General features: G+C 38.1%; 1 protein-coding gene across 2 annotated transcripts in view; it reads left to right on the forward strand.

The window, feature by feature from the left end:
* Cd96 (CD96 molecule) overlaps window positions 1-21,545 on the forward strand; it is an 88,858-nt gene that overhangs the window by 43,551 nt on the left and 23,762 nt on the right. For both annotated transcript variants that reach the window (XM_020156240.2, XM_074073070.1), the window contains exons 7-8: window positions 378-566; window positions 4,294-4,386. In XM_020156240.2, the coding sequence (XP_020011829.2) occupies window positions 378-566; window positions 4,294-4,386 (282 nt within the window). The remainder of the gene's footprint in view (window positions 1-377; window positions 567-4,293; window positions 4,387-21,545) is intronic.

Genomic DNA, 21,545 nt, shown 5'->3' on the forward strand with positions numbered 1-21,545 from the left:
TGCATTTCATACTTTAATCACAGATCAATGCCTTGCAGGAACTTGAGCAAACAGCTCAGGTTAATTCCAGGTCTGCTGGAATTGAGCCTTATTTCATAGAAGCTGCAGTTTGACTACTTCATACCCTATGTTGCCATAAACTTGTCCTGTGCAATTGCTCTAGCCTGTGGCCTCAGCTTCTCAGGAGGCTGATGTGGGAGGAGGACTTAAGCCCATGAGTTTGAGGCCAGTCTGGGCAACATAGGGAGACCTCATCACAAGACAAAACAGAACATAAATTGATAACACCGCACCATGTTATGGTGTTATAACACTATAACACCATTGGTATGGCTGATGCAAAAATGGTTATGACTAACTGTTTTTATGTCTTGTAGGAATATACATTGCTAATGAAGAGAGAAAAGGCATGAGTGGATTTTGGGAACTGAAGTCTGTTTTAACAAGAATGCATGGTAATAAGCCAGTCATATCAAACAACCTGACAATTTGGTGTATGGCTCTGTCTCCAATCCCTGGAAATAAAATGTGGTACACCTCATCAGAAAAGATCACTTTTTCCTTGGGTGAGTTTTCCACTTAGTAAGATAAAAAAGGGTTGGCAAAGATTGCCAAAAATGCAGAACATGTTTAATCAGAACAAATGGAATGTTCCCTATTGTCATCTCAGAAAACTCTCCACATATATCAAAATTATTTAACTTCAAACTGTAGAACATTTTTACAAATATAATTTGGAAATAATTTTTTGCAGTATTGGGGTTTTTTTTTTAATACAGGTCCTTGCACATGGTAGGCAAGTGCTCTACCACTTGAACCACACTTCTAGTCCTTTTAGCTGTAGGTTTTGTTTCAGATAATATTTCACATATATAACAGAGCAGGCCTTGGGCCACCATCTCCTACCTATGGCCTCCTATGTAGCTGAGTTTATACACTTGCACCACCATGCTCCAGTTTGTTTGTTGAGAAGGTTGGGGGTTCTCACTAATTTTTTTTCCCCTGTGTTAACCTCAATCCACAGTTGTCCCAGTTTCTGCTCTTGAGTGTCTGGTATTACAGATGTGAGCCACCACACCTGAGCACAAATAATATTTGGAAAAGAATTTCTCCAAATAGAAGGAAAGTGAACAATTCTTGTTTCTATAAAGAATCTCTGGCAGTAAATTTTTGTTACAATTATAACACTTTTGTCAATTTACCACAAAATGAAAATTCATTGTAATATTGATGATTAATAGAGATTTAAAAATCCTAAAATTCACTAGGTGCCAGTGGCTCACACTTGTAATCCTAGCTACTCGGGAGGCAGAGATCATGAGAATCACAGTTTGAAGCAAGCCAAGGCAAATAGTTCATGAGAACCTATCTCGAAAAAACCCATCACTAAAAAGGGCTGGTGGACTGGCTCCAGGTGACAGTATCCTGACTATCATCAGTCTTGATAAGGATTTGTTTATTAACTGGATTTCCAACTATAACCATTGAGATTAAGCCCTCTGGGAAAAGCAGAGAGTTAAGGGCTGACAGGTGGTAAGGGGCGGCATATATTTGGGAGTAGAAAGGAATATCTCCATAATGGAACAGGAATAACACTAAATATGGCACCTAATATTAAGGTGGAAGATGCCAGATCAGTACTTCTTCTTGTTCATGACTTCTGCAGTGCAGATGCCCTCATAACTATGACTGATCCTGGGGTTCCTGAGCACATAGATGAGTCTTAATATTTATATAAATTACCTCGGGATCTTGTTAAAATGCACACTCTGATTCAGTAACTCTGGGATCAGAACTGAGATTCCACATTTCTGACAATACCCAAAGAGGAGCATATTATTCTACTGGTCTATGGACCACATAGTGAGAAAATAAGATATGGGTTTTGTTCGTTTGTAGACAAACCAGATAATAGTTAATACTCACTTACAGGAAGCTCCAGAATTGACCAGCTATTCTTGTTGGACAGACTGTAGATGTTTCTGTCCTTGAAATTGTTCTGAGAGTTCTGCCCAGTCTGACCTGTCCACTGCAGAGTAGAGCCACTTGGCAATGAGTGAAGCTACTCTAGGCCAGCAGCTTACAACATTGTGGTAAATGCGATGATCTGAAAACTGGTTGAAGCATTTTTGCAAATTCTGCGTTTGAGTTTTGAGAAATCACTTTTCCTTGTTAGTTTTGACTAAGGCAGAGTTTCTACTTTACACTTCAACCAGACAGATGTTTTTTGGCCTCAGGTTTCATGTTTAAAACTATGTATCATCTTTGTCACAGAGCAAAGAGTTCTCAAAATGCAAATCTTGCAGTATATCTTCTTAATGTACTTGGTGGATAAACCCTCAGCTTCAAAAGATATTTGGTAATGAAATACAGTGTAATAATGTCCTGAAATAAAAAATGTTCATCAAAAAAAATAAATGTTTCCCATTGTGGGAATCTCGGGTTGAGCATAATCTGTCAACACCTTCTATTCTGGAGGAAGCAAAATGTTTTGCCATGAAGGATCAGATAGTAGATATTTTGAGTTTTGTGGACTATGTATTCTCTATCCTAATTACTAAACTCTGTCACTGAAGCACAAAAACAGTCACAGACAATATGTACACAAATGGGCATAACCATGTGCCAATAAAACTTTATTTACAAACATAGACTGTTGGCTATAGTTTATTAACCTCTGTTCTAATCAATCTATAGAGAAAAACCTTGAGGCACTTATTTTCCAGTTCCATGCTCCATCTTATTAAGGAACTATTTTGGAAAGTGATGCTTAGACTCTTTCAAAAGTCATATATGCACTTAAAGTTGATCTTCTTTCTCCCAATGTTAAGAATAAATTTGAATGCATTGGGTTGCTCATTTCCATTTGCCAAGATCCATAAGTACAGTGAGGAACAAACATTTACTTCTCTTGAGGGATAGTCCCAGTGACATAGAGTGATACAGCCACCTTTGCTAGAGACAAATACTCCATAAAGATCCCAAAGCCTCCCCAAGTTTGAGAAGGAAAAACAGGGAAGTGTGGGGATGGGAAAATGTCAGGAAGCAGCATGAACAAAGACCAAGAAGTCAAATAGAGGGAATTCTGTTTGAGAAACTGAGTTGAAATTTTGATGTAAGAGCAATGCAAAAGATGACAGTCAATGTCAGGAAATAAAGTTGAGAGTGTAACAAGGAGCCAAATGGTGATAATGCCATACTGAAGAGTTCAATCTGATTTGGGATGGCATGGAAGAAGAGTATGAGCATTCTGTTAACCTAAAAAACTCTCTGAATAACTGTCCTCTATCTCCTCAGAGAGTAATAGCACAAAAGCATTTACATGATCCAATCAGAGCCAGCAAAAGCACACTCTACAGCTAACAGCAATGAAACTGCCAACCACAAGAATGAAACATACATGTATCCAGATCATGAAAATAAATTCCTTCTATTGTGTATCATGGTATATAACTTAAATAATATATACTAACCCTTTAAAGCAAATTGCAGAATGGAACCCATAGTATAACTTGTAATTAAATAGCCCAGTAATTAACCTAGATCATCTATGTGTGACACTGTATCCAATGTCATTGTATCTAGCAAAATTACAAAATCCTCCAACCTCAAAGTCATCTAACTACATTTATTCTGTATGTTCCTTGAGTCAATAAATTCTTCTGGTATTTGTAAATTGTTTTATCCCTCTGGAAGGGCTAACGTATAATCATGGAGGTTGGAGGAATTGAAATGAATGTAAAACAATATATCTTAGCCCAAATTTCCACAACACCTCCTCAAACACAAGGAAAACTGTAGCCAAAATGTTATGTCAAAAAGTTAAGTTTTAAAAAGAGCAAAACAATACTATAAATCTTAAATTCACTGATGTTAAATCCAATTAGGTAGTTGTGTCATTTTCAGTCTTACTAAAATTTTTGTCAGTTTATGGATTTTGTAAATTGTGTGGTTACTTTTTAAATAATTCAAACTATTAATTGCTGTCATGGTTTTCCTGTGCCTTAGTTAAATGTCACTGTCTACAGGGACCTTAGGGGAATACCTTTACTGCTGTACCATGGCACCCTGTATCTCATGTCACAGCAATCAACACAGTGCCCGACTGCCTCTTTAAGGCCAGCCCCAAGCTTTTCTCCTTCACCATTTTATCTCACTGCCTTGCTGATAGTAGGCTCTTAATAGTGATTTGTTAGGTAATGAATAAATATAGGAAAATATTTTTAGGAACTAAATCAATATCTTTCTGCTGCAGTATTTTGTCCATTATAAATATCTGTCTGAACTTTTCAGGTTCTGTGAATACTACAACAGATCCTCAGCTCAGTGTGACAGAATCTACCCCAGGCACCCAACCTTTTCCAGCCAACAGTGTGACTCCTACAAGTAAGAATGTTTTTACACTGTGTTTTTTTCTTTCCATAAGCTATTAATCTTTTAACCAAGCAGGCTGTTAAAGGAAAAAACTTCAGGAAACTTGCATGATTCATGTGTTTTTCTTAGTTATGACATTTGAGATAAACATAGTAAGTACTGTTCTCACGGTTTCAAAGAGTTAACACCACTTCCAAAGTCCTTCACTTGAAGCCTTGCGAAAACCAGGGTCAATAAATATTCAGTGCTATGTTTATTATTAAATAGGTTAATAAATTGACAATCCTCCTCCACAACTATGTTCTCAGTAGGAAGTTTAAGAAATTGGTTGCAATTGGGGATCCTGTGGGCTAAAGGTGATTAGACTGGCTTACATTTAAATCTGTTTGGGTTCAAGTTAATTATTCATGCTGACTGGTGAGGACTATGAATTCATCCCTCCCATCTGTAGCATCATTAATAGTGGAGGCTACCAGTGTTGCTATGGCAAAGGAATGGCAAAGTGACTGTAAAGGTTGGCGTCAATACAAATAAATCATAAATTCCATGTCCATGCCTTTAAAGAACCATGGTGGCTTTCTCTAATAATAAAAAAAAGTATATGTGGAGTACAAGTATGGCTTTCATTTCTTATTTAAACTATCAATTTTTGCTAAAAATGGAGTAAAACAAAAGAAGTCCATAGAAATGAACAATTCCTTTAGCTGTTAGCCTTTCACATATAGCCTGCAGTCACTGTCACAAGTAGAAACCTCTAAGAAATGAAGCAGATGGCAGGTGAGAGATGCCTGCAAATCACCCACCAAAAGTGTATATCCATCTGGCTTTTTCTTGTTCTTAATATTTTTTAATTCTCCTCTCATTCTCCTTTCTCCTTTACCTCCTTCTCTTTCTCTTCTTCTTCTGACTTCTCCTCTTCCTCCTGTTTGTGTTCTCCCACCTCCTGTTCCTGTTTCTTCTTCTATCTGAAGCTTTTTTACTTCCACTTTCAGCTCAACCAATAAATTGCAATAGACTATCAAATAGTAGCATATTCAATAATACACTTCATTTAGCAAATATTAGCATATTCAATAATAATACCTTAACTCTCTATAGTATCCTGTGTGTTTGTTATCCATTATTGCATGAAAAATTGCCTCAACACTTTGGTAACTTTATAAAACATGCCTTTCCATTTCCTAGGGGGTCAGGAATTCAGGAGCAGCTTAGCTGGCTGATATTAACTCAGGATCTTTCATGAGGTGTAGTCAAGCTGCTGGCCTGAGCTTCAGCCACCTGAGGGAGTAAGACAAAATCCACAGGGCCTTTTTAGGACTTGGCCTTCAACCTGCACACAATCCTATCTACCTTAATTTATTCATTAAAAGTTACTATATTCAGCTTTGCTCAAGAAAGGAGCCTTGGGTTCCACCTCTTGAAGGGAAGAGTATTAAAGATTTTGTGACAAATCAAAGCCAGCGTTTTGTGTCACTTTGCATGTTAAATACAATGTTGTTTGACCCTTTTTTATTATGAACAGTGGACAGAGCAAGTATTCACTTCCATTTTTCAGATAGGACACTGAGACCCCAGGAGCTTACATAATCAGCATCTAGTGGTGACAGAGGTGATATTCACAACAAAGTCTTCTAACTCAAAATCTAATTCTTACCACATCAATACCACTTTTTCTCCAATTAGCATAAATACTTCATAAATACAGGATCCATATTGTTTTGCCTTCCAGCACACACCTAGGACAAAGTAGACAGTCAAAATTATTAGTTGAATAACTGAGTGAATAAAAAAATGAATAAAATAATACTTTTATCACATATATATCTTTTAATAATCCCTATAATGTATTTTTTAAGTGTTTTTTCTTTCTGCCTTCAGGAAGGTTTCCACCTACCTGGAAGAGAAAACATACACACATGAAGATAATAATTCAAGGTAGTGAGGTAAAAGGTAGTATATACTGTAAAATTAAAATGTCCAGAGATAGGGACATACCAGGAAGCATCAGGCTTTGAGTTAAGGAAAGTCCCTATGGGTTTGTGGAATCAGAAAATGTTTCCTAAGAGAGATTAAATAAAATGATCTTTGAAGTATATTTTACATTTATTCAACTTGGTGGAGAGCTTGAAAGAACATTCTAAACAAAGAAAACAAAGCAGCCACACATTGGCAAAGATGTTCATAGTCATTTGAGAAAATATCAGTAGATAAGCTTGGATCCAAAAGGTGGGACTGGGCATTAGTGAAGCAAAGATAGAGATTGGAAATGCAGAATAAAGAAAGCTTTGAGCCCCAACTTAATGACTAAGCATTATTCTTTAGGAAATGTGGCAGGACCCCATTAGGCACTTTTTAAAAGAAGTGATGTAATTCATTCAGCAAATATTTACGTAGCTCCTACTATGTATCAGGCACTCTTTTAGGTGTTAGAAATACAGTGGTGAACAAAGTGGGGGAGGAGGGATTCTGGTGGCAATTACATTCCACTAGTTGAAATAGACAGAATCCCTTCTAGCTGAACTTCTGTGAGATTAGTCAATGCATGTTAAGTGCTAACATGCATTTAACTTCGGTGAAGAAATTCAAAGCAAGAGAAGGCACAGCTGTGCTTAAGGAGTGCACATTTTATTTATTTTTTTTTTTCAGATAATCAGGAATATTTTAATATTTGTTGGATAATAGAATAGTGTTGTTTTTTTTAATTTTTATTTTTTTATTATTCATATGTGCATACAATGCTTGGGTTATTTCTCCCCACTGCCCCCACCCCCTCCCTTACCACCTGCTCCACCCCCTTCTCTCCCCCCCACCCCCTGTATACCCGACAGAAACTATTTTGCCCTTATCTCTAATTTTGTTGAAGAGAGAATGTAAGCAATAATAGGAAGGAACAAGGGGTTTTGCTGGTTGAGATAAGGATAGCTATACAGGGCATTGACTCACATTGATTTCCTGTGCGTGGGTGTTACCTTCTAGGTTAATTCTTCTTGATTCAACCTTTTCTCTAGTTCCTGGTCCCCTTCTCCTATTGACCTCAGTTGCTTTTAAGGTATCTGCTTTAGTTTCTCTGCGTTGAGGGCAACAAATGCTAGCTAGTTTTTTAGGTGTCTTACCTATCCTCACACCTCTCTTGTGTGCTCTCGCTTTTATCATGTGCTCAAAGTCCAATCCCCTTGTTGGGTTTGCCCTTGATCTAATGTCCGCATATGAGGGAGAACATATGATTTTTGGTCTTTTGGGCCAGGCTAACCTCACTCAGAATGATGTTCTCCAGTTCCATTCATTTACCAGTGAATGATAACATTTCATTCTTCTTCATGGCTGCTTAAAATTCTATTGTGTATAGATACCACATTTTCTTGATCCATTCGTCAGTGGTGGGGCATCTTGGCTGTTTCCATAACTTGGCTATTGTGAATAGAGGAGTGCACATTTTAATATACATCTGGTTTTGGAGAAGGGAAGAAGGCACAATAAATATAAATATATGTGTAAACAACAAAAAAATGCTATTTGGTGTACTATTACTCAGAGCTGATGTAATAGGGAAGTTTCCAGAGAATCAAAGACCACCTTAAAATTAGGTACCACCACATGGACCCAAGGACTGTTTTAGATCAATAGTTCTCAATCAGGTTATTTTTTTTCCCGACCATGGAACATTTGGCAGGGTCTACATACATTTTTGGTTGTCACAATGAAGGTAGAAAGGTGTTATTGACATTCAGAGACCAAGGATGATGCTAAACCTTGCACAGCACTGGACAGAGCAGCCCTCAATACAAGGAACTATTTGATCCAAAATGTCAATCATGCCATTGAAAAAGTTGGATTTAGATGAGGTGTAATTAGAATAGGCAGCTTTCATTTTACAAAATCAAATCTAGACCTCTGTCAAGATGGTAACAATAGATTATGTTTGAAACAATTTTCTATTTGATTTTTATACATCAAAAAACATGTAAAATTAATAGTTGATTATACCTAAATAAAACTTATCTTCTTGGCATACTCACTGACTTAGTATTGAAAAATCCATATTTGAACTTGGCAACCTAGAGGGTAATTGTGTAATCACATGAGGACTTGCTGCCTCAGAAGCTGGTAGGATCCACCTTTCCAGGTTCTTTTAAGAAAGGAAGCGAGATGGAGCATGCCATGGAAATCAACTTCAAAAAGCTATGGCTTCACTCCAAAATCTAAGACGTAATGAACTATATAATTCAGTCATAATCACTAAGCTATATATCTGCCTGCAAGCATGTAATTCCTCTTTACTCAATGAAAGGGTATTTTTCAACAAATGAAGAAGGCCATGAAAGCAATATTCTTTAACTATGGAAAGAGAATTTTGGAACATAACAAACTGCAAGAGCTATCCAGGGAAGCCTGGTCAATTCAACTGGAGCCAATTAGTGCTTGCTGAGTCCCAGCTGCATTCTCAGCACTGTTCAGGAAAAGACAGGAGGTTGATGAGCTAAGTGACGGAATGAGACAAGCTCAAACGGAGCAATCAGGGACACCTGACACATTGAGGGTGAGGCAATAGTGGCAGAAGTCAGGAGTTTCATTACCCTCAAGAGAGAGGCCTGTGCCTTTGACTTACTTGATATGAATTGGTTATTAGTTATGTTGCCTAAGACAATAGACTGCAGAAATGTCAACCCCAGTTGGTTGGCATCCAAGACTTTTATTCATTCAACAAATAAATACTTAGTGCCTGCAATATACCAGGGGGTTTTGAGGTGCTGGATTACAGTGATGAACAAGACAGGAAGGGATCCTAAGACATAGAGCTTACATCTTGCATAATTCTTGCATATTTCTCAACCCACTAGACCATAGACCTTATTACTCTGTTTCCTATTTTTATATCTGTACTTGACCTTCTGACCTGATGACATTGATTTTGATATTAAGCCCTCTTTGGTACTTAGCTGCTGCTCACAGTCTGGATTTTTCTATTTGGGACACATTGAGCAAAATACCAGGTGCAGTCTGACTCTAGCCCCTGGCCTACTTCCCAGGTGGTCACAACTGATCCTTGGCAAGTGGAAGATTAGACATGGGAGACACAGAGTAAAGGGAGCAACTGAATGGGAGATGCAACAGATCTGTGACTAACAAATAAGCATGTCAGAATGACATGTCAACCTGGGAGCCATGACAGTGGGTGAAATTAGAGGGAAGCAGACCAGAAGAGCATTGGCAGATCAGTACATTGGGCTCTAAAGTTAAAGGAGAGTCCAGACAAGAGTCTGCCAGACAGTGAGAAGACTTCAATGATTTGTTTGTGATAGCAACTTCCTACCCCTGTGCTGGTTTGCCAGGCCTGTCTTCTGGTGCCAGCAAGACATCTCAGTTGTTTTCCAATAGTATCTGCCTTCATCACATACAATTTGATATAAAAAGGTAAAAAAGAAATTCAGAGAATTGTAGAGGTATGGCTCGGTCACAGAGCATTTGCCCAGCATACACAGACCCTTGGCTAGATTCCCAGTGCCCAAAACAATAGCAGCAGCAACAACAAAAAGCAGTCAGATTGCTAGGTAGGGAAGTGGAAACAGGGAAGACTGCATAGAGAGTCTGGAAAGCAATGTTCATCCAGATGAAAGAAAGATGAAAAACGGGTCTTCAGATCAGCATCTTAAGCAGAGACGTCAAATGAAATGAATGCAGGATATGAAAAGACAAGCAGTGGGAATGCTAATGGGAATGGTTGGAGGGAGGGATGCATGGTGGAGTAGGTGAGACAGAACCAAGTAAAGATGAGCTTAAAATAATGGGCTATGGATTTAGGCTGTGATGTGAACATCAAGAGATAGCCACTGTGGGCTTTTTAGTATGTGGGGAAAAGGAAAACAGAAGTTATGTGTATGGTAAGTGATAACTGCAAGAGCAAGCAGCAAGAAGACCAACTGATGTTGACTTACAGTGATTAGGACTGATGACAATCTGCACAAGAATGGGCATTCACAGAAATGGAGAGTTCTGTGGCAGAAGATTGTCTTCTACCTAACTATGATTGTCTGCCTAACTATGAGGACAAACAAAAGACTTTTAGAATACTATCATACAAGGACCTTCCAGTTTTTTCCTAGCAACTACGTAACATTTTCCCCCACTGCCATGATTGCATTATAGTCCTAAGCAATAACATTAATATTTGTTGAGGCCCTCCATTGTGCCTGGAATTGTTCTAACTAGTAAGTGTATCATCTCATTTAATCCTTCAAACAAGACAATGACATGGGTACTATTATTATCTCTACTTTACAGATGAAGATACTGAGGCACAAAGAGATTAGCTACTGTACCAAAATTCATGCAGAAGGTAGAAGAACCAACATGGAATTTAGACAGTGCAGCTTCAGAGTTTGAGGTCTACTAGCTCTGATAGTACATGGTTGATGCTCAATAAATGTCTCAAGACACTGAATAAATCCCTTCTTATTTGAAGCTGCTATTACTCCTGTGAAAAGGTCAAACATGACAGCTAGGTCTGTATTCATCTTTCCATTCTCTAGATAAGAGGTTCCTGAGAAATGCAGCCTCTGAGAATGGAGCTAACAATATTTGGAAATAAATCAGAGGAAAGGACCTTCCTTTCTATTAACTACCCCCCCCACATACATACTACTATTATTCTGATTGTAGATACAAATCTACAGAGTTTGTACAAAACTCAAACACTTTCTTTTGAATCCTAGGAAATTCTGCTCATCATGTCTTTCTCACCATCTTTCACCTGTAGCATACCTTACAGATTGCTAAAGAATTTTTCATTTTTCCCCATACCTTCATGCTGCAGTCAGGGTAACCTTCTTTATTAATTCAGTTTTCCCCATTTGGGGTGAGGTGCCTCTGGGGAAATCCTACCAAATGACCAACCTTTTTCGTTTACTTAGTAATTTTTGTGTCTAACAGTGCACCACAGATGTTATGAGTTTCTGTCCTGTTTAATGTCATCTTCCTCCCAGGGAGTCTTAAAACCCTTTTTAGACCAGTAATCCAGTGATTCCCCTAGTCTTCTTTCCCATTCAGTCAGCATTTGTCCCAAAAACTCAGCCTCCCATGTAGAACAGTGACAAGATTAGAACTTCTAGCCACATGTCTCTTTCATGTTGGGCTAAAGGTCATTGTCCACCTGATCCTGACCACTGGGGCTGCTAAGGCTAATCTGAATGTGTTTAGATGTATCTTGTGGCCTATATTCTCTTAAGTGTAGTCTTTCACTTATTGTCACCACTGTTTTTTAAAGGCTTTTTGTGTTGCAGGTGAATTGATGGAAGTCAATTGTTTATTTGCCCAGGAGACCAGGTAGCTCTGTGGATAGATGCTAGGGTGAAATCAAGTGAAAATTGTTATCTGAAAAAATAAATTAAATTTTCAGGTTCAATTGTTCATAGGAATAAGTCAAAGTCTTAGAGCCTAACTAACTAGGTCACTCAAACTGAACTTACAAATCACTTTTACCTTTGTACTTGGTGGATTAAATAAGCTGGACTTGGTAGCAAAAAATAATTTTACTTTTCTCCATCATTCCCTGTTCAGATGAGCTCTATTAAGTAATTTCTTCCTGGCCTCTGAAAGAAATTTCAGACAAATTACTTGGCTTCTTTGGTGATTTTTATATAATAAATGTTGTCTGGTCCATTTCAGCCACAAGAGCAGACTTATGCCATTAATTAAAAAGTCTTGTCAAGTGTAATGTCAAAACTTGCAAAAATTAATTCATTCCAGAGTTTCTCTCCTCTTCCCACCCCCCAACATGGGTCTGCCTCAGCTTCAGAAGGCTGAAATGTGTTAGGTTGTTCTTTTTACATCTGTGCACGGTGGGGAAGAGATTAGGAGACATCTTTGTGATTCCTGAACAGGTTTCATTTTCCCCTGCACTCTTTGATCCTGACTTGAGTTCCTCCTTGGGGGACTTAGGGAATGGGGAAGAAAGGATAGTTAAGTGTGAAAAGATCACCATTGATTGTCTATAATCTCACAGGTTTCTCTAGATCAGTAGAATGAAACTGGTCATCTCTACCACGTGGGCATTTTAGCAGATTTCTCAGAAATCTCTGAAAGTCACTCTCCTGATGGCTGCTGTCTTCCTGATGCAGGAAAACTCTTCCAGTCCTCTGCAGCCTCTGAACTTTCTGCTCTTCCCTGCAGCTCAGTTTCTTTGTTTCCATAGGTGTTCTTGGTAAGGAGAGGTGTTCTTTTTATAACATCCTATTTTGTCTGGGAAAAATATGCACCTTGGCCTTCTGTTTGAGAAAAATCGCTCATAGTCCTCAGTGTGCCCCTGTCTCTTCTCTATGTCCATCAGAGCTGCTAGAAAAACATGGACTTCTACTGTAACCTCTTCAGAATGAGTCAGGCACCAGTCCTTGTTGTCCAATGTCCAGGACACACAGGCCAAGAGCTCTGAATATTTCTCTTGAAACCATACTTCACCTGGTTTAAAGTGAAAGGGAAGTTCTTGTTCCTCTCTGTCAGATGCACAAGACCTTGATAACACTCTCCAAAAACTCCTAACCCTGTCTGCTTCCTCCTCTAACATAGCTTTGAGGTTGATGATGGACCAAAGCTGAGAGAACCCACTCCACCTTATCTTGCGTGTCCTTCCTAGATGGCATAGAGCTCTGAATTCAAAGCATGGCTTATCTTGCCCAGTTTCGTGGTCCTTAACCTTTGAGACCTCATCCAGAATGAAGGTACAAGGAATTCAATTTGAAGATTCTGTTCATCAGTATTCATTAAAAATGCAGCATTAAAATAAATTCCATGAAAACAAAGCAAACATGACAAGGTGGTGCTTTACTCACTGAAATAATATGCAGAATGTTGTAGTTCTCAGCAACAATGTGATGGATGAGAAATAAAACAGAGTTCTAAAAGCAATGACTAATGGCAAAGATGCTTGAGGAAAATGGAGGAAGATGAGAGAAAGAAGAAAAGAGAGCTCTTGTGTGGGTAGCTCCTTCTTAGTAGGTTACTAAAGGCTACAGAAGGAATGAGACATGCAAAACACCTAACATAGTACCAAGCTCATAGTAAGGGCTGACATGTTGCATTTTATTGTCAGTCCTCCTAAATCCATTTTGGAACACCAAAGAACCCAAGAAAGGAAACAGAGAGGTTGATTGTCTAACCAGTCTTGTCTAAAGTGTGTGTGTGTGTGTGTGTGTGTGTGTGTGTGTGTGTGTGTGTGTGTGAATAAAAGCAGACAATCTAGACCTACTTGAGATTGATACCAATGTAAATAAAACCAGGACTGTTAGGATTAAGGTCTAGTGAGGAGAGGGGAAGTGGCAATGAGGAAAAGCAGACATCTAATCTACAAAGTTAGCTTGAAAGGTTACATGTATCCTATTTGTTACCTCCCCACTACTGCATTCTCCTCCTTGCTCATTTTGCTTCAACCAAATTGGTCTCTGTTGTTCCTCTAACATGGTAGTGTTGCTCCTACCTTAGGGCCTTTTCACTGTACCCCCCTACCCCGGCCCCAGCCTAGAAAATTCTTCCTCTAATTATCCACATGATTCATTCTCTTACCTTCTTCAATTTTTTTTTTCAAATATTACTTTCTCATTGAGGCTCTCCATGACCACTTTACTTAAAATTTCAGCATCCTCTGCTTCCCTGTCCCCTTTCCTGGCTGTATGTTTCCCCAAAGTACATTTTAACATCCTTTTTAATTTCTTTGGTTTGTTCTTCCCTCAAGAAAGTAAATCCAATGACAGCAAGGTATTTCGTCTGACTCATCTACTGATGATATATAGTGATATTATTTGGTTTTTTATAAGTATTGATAGCTTGATACATATTTTTGATACTACTGGGTTTTGAACTCAAGGCTTCATACTTGTTAGGCAAGTGCTCTATCAGTTAAGTTATGTCCCATCCTTTTTTGCTTTGGTTATTTTTTAGGTAGGCTCTTGCATTTTTGCCTGGGATCAGCCTTAGGTGGTAACACTCCTACCTATGCAGTAGTCCCAGGTACTGGCCACCAGTCCTACCTTAGGCCTCAATACATATTTTTTGAATGAAGGATTCTTTTCGGTATAAATAAGGAAGACATTAACAAAGGAAGGATATGGGGCAAGAGAGGAAGGCCTTCTAACATGAAAGACATCTGATTAAGGATTGAAAGCTGATAGGATTATGAGAGGAAGCTGAGTGGTGATGATTGAGAAAAGGAGACACAGAGGCATTAAAGGCTTCGGTTCTGTGAGGTTGTATGCTGAGAACCATGAGTGAGTTCATCCAGGGCTAATCCCTGGTTCCAATGATGCATGCCGTAGCAGGGCTAACTCTTCTTCACAAGGCTACCAACATGGTATAGTCTTTAAGATCAGTTCTTGTCTCTGCCTCCTCTAGTCTGTTCCTGGGGCAAGTCATTTCAACTCTGTCAAACTGCTTCCTAATTTTTAAAAATGGAAGTAGTATTAACTCATTCATATGGTTAATATGAGTATCAAATATGAAAATGCATAATGAAGAACTACAAGGCTAAGACTTACTGGGACTAATCTGAGAATGAATGCCATCAAAAGAAGAGTCTGGCAAGCAAATTAATCTCAGAATAAATCAAGACCTTTATTTGTATTTCTTAATAACTTGAAATGTAAACCAGTAACCAAAACAAATTATTTTAAAGTTACCACTTTATCCTTCACCCTTTGTGTAAACCACATAACAACTGTTCACCCATCACTTTTATTTGGCATATATTAAATTATCCTTACAATCTAAATTGTTTAGAAAATATTTTAGAATTTCCAAAAAGTTATCCAACCATTTCTAACATTCCCTAATCTTTTCTTTTTCTAGTAGGTGGGGGGTCAGTCCCTGGGAAGATGGGTGGGAGTATGAGCTAAAAAAAATTTGCTTCTGCTTAAAACATCACATGGCACCATCCAGAATTAGCTTTTGTAGAACATGTTTCTGTCTCCTCCATTCAACTCGGACTGACTGGAGCTGTCTTCTGACTTAATTGAATTTCTGGTGATAATATAAAGTGATGATTTTTAATTTTAGTGAGAAAATTTTTGAAGAGTTAAAATAGAAATGAGCTAGGGAACTTTGAAACCTCATCTGACCTCCTGGCAGTTTCTGAAGTAGTGTAAACAAGATAATTTGTAACAAGTAGTTGTTTGTTCTAAACTCTTTCTTCTTTCCTGGAAACAAAGGTCATCATGTTGTATGCCTGGATACTTGCAAGATTTAATAACAGTAAGCATTATATCAAAGAAGAAATAAATAACTAGAAAACAAAACAAGTAACTCTGTATCACTGGGTTTGAAATATTTTTTGCATATGTAGTTTGTCATAATGTAAAATCAGCTATTGAATATTGAAGAGGTTTCCATGTATTATGAAGTATAAACTTTGCCTTAAAACAAGACACAAAACAAGCTGTTCTCGTTCACATACTAAGAAATATAATCAGTGTGAATCTTTCAAAAAACTTAACAAGAGGAATGCAAATAAAATTCTTTTGAGCTCTACTTAACAGCAAGAGACAGGTATGATCTCCAGGCCAGGTTCTAGGAAGGGGATTCTTTAAAAAAAAAAAAAAAAAAACAAGCAGGAAACCCTGAGCAGTTTGAGCCCTGCTCTCCTGCTGCTACTGACAAGCTAACACTCACAGTCTCACATTTATTTCAGCTCCATGCACAGGAAGAACACTCCTGTGGTTGTGTAAAGGTCCAGCACTGGAATGGCCAGACATCACTATTTAACCCACAGTGTGTGAGATCATGTGCAAGACCGTCATACTTGTGCCCTCTGCATGCACTCCCATTTCCCCTGCCCTGGCCCCATTCTCCCACTGCATTCCTCAAGGATTCATGAGTTCTCCTATTTAGATGCGTTTATTTGATTATCTGATTGATGGCTATCTCCTCCATGAACTTAAACTGCAGGGGAGCAGTGTTCCCAGCACCAAGTGCAATTCCTGGAAAATACAGGCTCCTGAATGTTGGCTGAACAAAGAAAAGAATAAATACAGGGAGTAGCAAGAGATAAACATGTACAGATTGTTAGAGGTCTGGTCATGGAATGTGAAGGGACCTTAACCATGCAAAGTAGTAGGAAGAGAAGTAGATTTAACTTATTTAAGAACTACACAGTTTCTTAAATGGTTTCAACTTAGACTTTTGCATGGTGAATGAGATCTCACAGTAAAGGGATCATTTTTTTAATAATATATAAGTTGGTACAAATCCTCATGCCAAAGCCAAAAAGAAAAAAAATTCAGTAGAAGACCAATAAAACTGAAATAACCTGGTGTTCCCTAAGGATAGAAACCAAGTATCATTGATTTTTTTCTTCCCAGCAGGTGGTAAGTTCTTAACTCTCAACAAACCCCCAGTCTTGCCTGTGAAGAGTCCAGATGTCTATTTTTTGGGAGGTGGGGAAGAGGTACTGAGGTTTGAACTCAGGGCTCTGTGCTTGATAGGCAAGCACTCTACCACTTGAGCCATGCCTCCAGGTCTCACTTTTTGCCCAGACCAGTCTTTCTATGATCCTCCTATTTTATGCTTCCCATAACAACACATGCCATTACATCCAGTTATTGGTTGAGATCAGGTCTCTCAAACTTTTTGCCCAGGCTGGCCTCAAACCATCATCCTCTCAACCTTAGCCTCCTAAGTAGCTAAGATGAGGCATGAGCCACTGGTGCTCAGCCCCAGATGTCTATCTAACTGGGTACAAACAAAATAACACAAGGCAATGAGCATGCCTGTGCTGTGGTCCTTCCCATTAGATGAAACCTATCAGATGTAATCAAATTAATGAATTTCCCTCCCATCCACAGTAAACCTTGAGCAAGGATGTTCTGATTTCCAGAACATTTCATTTGTCATTTACAAATGAAATTCCTACTCAAGTTGAACTTTAAGATTCCAGTGATTCCTGACATATTTAAGTCACATAGCCGTTATGATGCCACTGCCAGTGTGGGTCATGGGACTAGAACAGGAAAAGTTCTGTTGCTGGCAGATAGAAAGGTTTTTAAAGCTGGTGAGGAAAAATAAACCCTTGTACACTGTTGGTGGGAATGTAAATTAGTGCAGCCACTATGGAAATCAGTATGGAGGTTCCTCAAAGACTAATAGAACTACATATGATCCAGCTATACCACTCATGGGTATGAACCCAATGAAATGTAAGTAAGTATACAATGGAGATGCCTGCACATCGAAGTTTACTGCATCACTAGTCACTGAAGCCAAGTTATACAAACAGCATACATGCCTACCAATAGATGAAAGTGTAAGGAAAATGTGATATATATATATATATATATATATATATATACACACACACACGCACAATGATATATATAAGATAGATAGATATACAGTGGAGTTTTATTCAGCCATGAAGAAAAATTAAATGTATGTTGTTTACAGGAAAATAAATAAAACTAGAGACTATCTTGTTAAAGTGAAATAAGCCTAAGCCGGACTTAGATAATCATTTCATGTTTTCTTTCATATGTGAAATTTAGATTGGAAAAAAAAGACACGAAAGTAGAAGTGGGACTATTTGGGAAGAAAAGGGGGGCAAACAGGATGAGAGAGGGCAATGGGAGATGGATATAATCAAAGTACATTATATACGCAATAAAAGTATTATAATGAGCCTGGCACAGTGGCTGAAAGCTATAATCCTAGCTACTTGGGAGGCTAAGATTAGAAGGATCATGGTTAGAAATTGGCCTGGAGGTGGAAGGAAGGTGGGAAAAGCCTTCTGGTGTTTGCATCTTAGACTGAGCAAGATTTCTAGAAAGGCAGTGGATTTTATAAATAAATACAAAGTTCTCTAATGTTTGTTTTCTCATTCTTATTCTTCACCTTTATGACCATTGGGATTATATCATCCTATTAAAACCACTCATTTGATTCACTTAGTAAGCCTCTCAGCTACTTTTGCAGGTCAGTTCTCAGAGTGAAGGGGCAGAAAGGGAGGGAGGAAGAAAGAACTATATTTCTTTATTAGCTAGTAAAAGCACATATGTCTCTTAGTACCTCACAGTATCCAAAGTTTACTTATGACTAGTTCTGTTTTTTTATGCATTGTTTTATCTTATCTTCTTCCAAAAGGGATATTAAGTATCATTAAAAAATACACAAAACAATACAAAATTTTAAAGGAAGTGATTATATAAATTCTGGTAAGAGGCACAAAGATGAATGAGAGAGGTAAAATTCAAACTCAATGATTGATCCATAGTTCCTAAGTTTATAGCAAACTAGTGAGTGGTCCATATGTACAACAGGTCTTCTGTCTTCATCTAGGCCTTCATCTAGAGGGCGCAGGTGAGCACATTTCCCCAGCAACAGTCACATGTCAACAATGGCCAACCTCTTCCAGCATTCAGGCTGTAAGACTGTTATCCATTGTGGGCCATGAGAAAATGCCAGTGCTGGATGTTATAAGAACAATTCTGCAGTGACCAGGAATGCAGTCCCAATACACAGTTCAAGGCAGCCTAGGCTTCATCTACAAATACAGCATACATCCTTTAAGTTGGCAGTCTTGGCCATTTGTTATATCAACAGAGCCTTTGATGAGTGATGAGCTAGAAGTTATCATTTCTGAACAAGAAGGTGTCATTTGTGGCTCATTGATGTGAAAAAGGAGAATTGTAGGTGACTTTGCCAGTGAGAAGTTAGTTCCACATTATAAAGCTCTTTTTCATCCCTGACAAATAGCCCTTTCCTGCCACAGCCTTACAATAAGGTTTTTATTTGGAGAAGCCTTAGGAAGAAGGGCTTGGTTACCTTAAACCAGCTACCTGGTAGAAAGACAAGGGTACAGGCCCAGACGACCAAAAATTGTATGTTCTTCCTCATATGCGGACTTTAAATCAAGGGCAAACACAACAAGGGGATTGGACTTTGATCACATGATGAGGTGAGAGCACACAAGGGAGGTATGAGGATAGGCAAGAAATCCAAAAAAAACAAGATAGCATTTGATGTCCCCAATGCAAAGGAACTAATGCAGAAACTTTAAAGTGACAGAGGCCAATAGGAGAAGGGGACCAAGAACTAGAGAAAAGGTTAGTTAGAGAAGAATTAATTTAGAATGTAACACATATGTACAGGAAAGCAATTCGAGTAAACTCCCTGTATAGCTATCTTTATCTCAACTAGCAAAAACCCTTGGTCCTTCCTATTATTGCTTATACTCTCTCTTCAACAAAATTAGAGATAAGGGCAAAATAGTTTGTGCCTGGTAGCAAAGGGGTAGGGTGGCAGAGGGAGGGGTGAAAGAAAGGGAGGGGGCAGGGGGAAAGGGGGAGAAATGACCCAAACATTGTATGCACTTATGAATAAAAGAAATTAAAAAAAGAAAGACAAGGGTAAATGGGACTCTTGTGGAACTGATCGAGAAGATCCAAGTTGCCTGTTGTTGATTTATGCTTGTGTTATCAACACCTGTGCCAAACTGCATTAGACCTGTTTTAAGATATACCTTTTTACATTTTTCTCATTCCAGGCACTCTTCTAGGTACAATAGATAGATAGATAGATAGATAGATAGATAGATAGATAGATAGATAGATAGATTTAGATAAAGACCTCTTAATCATCTCTATCACTGTACTAGAAAAGTAGTATTAACTTATCAGTGAGGAATTTGAGGGGGAGAGAAAAGTTAATTACTTTCCAAAATCATACTTCTGAGTAACATTCAACTTACTAAGCCAGGATTCAAACTAGGGGAGTCTGACTAGAATCCATGCTTCAGATGACTAAGCTACATTGTTTTTGCAAATCTTCAAATAGATTGTAAATCTACCTCCTAGACTGTGTGTGCAGGTTAATGACTCTAATGGAATAACTTCCTTAGCATCTGAGGGCTATATAGGAATCTGTCTTGGCATCATTTGACTCCCCTGACCCAGCTTCTAGCATTTGGTGTTCACTGACAAATGTTTGATAAATTTGACTGGCTTGTTCTGCACCTGGAAGCCCTTGGTCTCCTTGGCTTCTATAACACCATACACCCCTGTTTTCTTCCTGCCTCTCTGGCTGTTCCTTTCAAATCTCCTTTTCTCCTGCCAATCCTTCACATGAATGTCTCTTACTGTTCTCGTCTCCCTAGACCTGTTTCCAGATGCATAAACCACAATGTCAAATTATTTATTTTCCATGCATAAATGTTTCAGAGGCTTTGTTACCCATGATCTCTCTATGTAAGATATATACTTTCCTAAGACTGAAGTAGTGAGAAGCTGGTACCTCAATCACAACTCACTGAAGCTTGAGGATAAATGAGCATTCTGGCTACTACACTGTAGAGGCATTCACTGCTAAGGATATTCCACACATTAGACAATATTCTTTCTATAAGGACCTGGGAAGATTTTCTTTTTAAATACAATAAAAATAATAACTTTTTCTCCTGAAAATTGACTGCTTTTATGTTATAATTCTTATCAATCATATAACATGGTTTCTTTTTTTATTATCATTTGCTAATAAAAAGTTCAGCCCAAATGTGGAACAACATATACTAAGAGTAGAAAGTGTCTGGAAGTGCATTTTGTATACTATCCTCATTCAGGTTTCAATAGGATTAGCATATTTTTTCTAGCTATAGTTGCCTCATCCTTATATTCCCTTTTTATTCACTGTTTTTATGTTTTTATATTGCATATGCAAGCCATCTTAAATATGTTTTGGAACAAATGAAAAGTATGCACAAATAAAATGTATTAAAAATTTGTCTTTGAAAGAGACATAAACATGATTTCAATAGGGTATAGTTGGGTATTTTTCTTCTTTCATCTACCTAGTTTTGTCTCCAGAGATTTTTTTTAAGTGAATATGAATCAGTCATTCCTTTTGGAAATGAGGGAAGAGAAGAAGGAGGAGAATGAAAAATGATGGATTATAAAGACATAACTTTGCAAGTTGAGAATTGAAATAAGTGTAAAACTGTATTTGTCTGTGAAAATATTATATATTCTTATGGAAATTCAGACAGGAAGCTTGTCTCCATCCACAGCTGTCTCCCCAGCATGTAGGACACAGTGTAGCACACAGTAGATACTGAAACGATATATTTTGAAAGTGTTAATATATTTGTACTTAGAAGAATTGAGTTAATAGCAAAGAAATGATGCTGAATATTGGTTATGTAACCACAA

This window comes from Castor canadensis, chromosome 5 (assembly GCF_047511655.1).
Source record: "Castor canadensis chromosome 5, mCasCan1.hap1v2, whole genome shotgun sequence".
Taxonomy (NCBI): domain Eukaryota; kingdom Metazoa; phylum Chordata; class Mammalia; order Rodentia; family Castoridae; genus Castor; species Castor canadensis.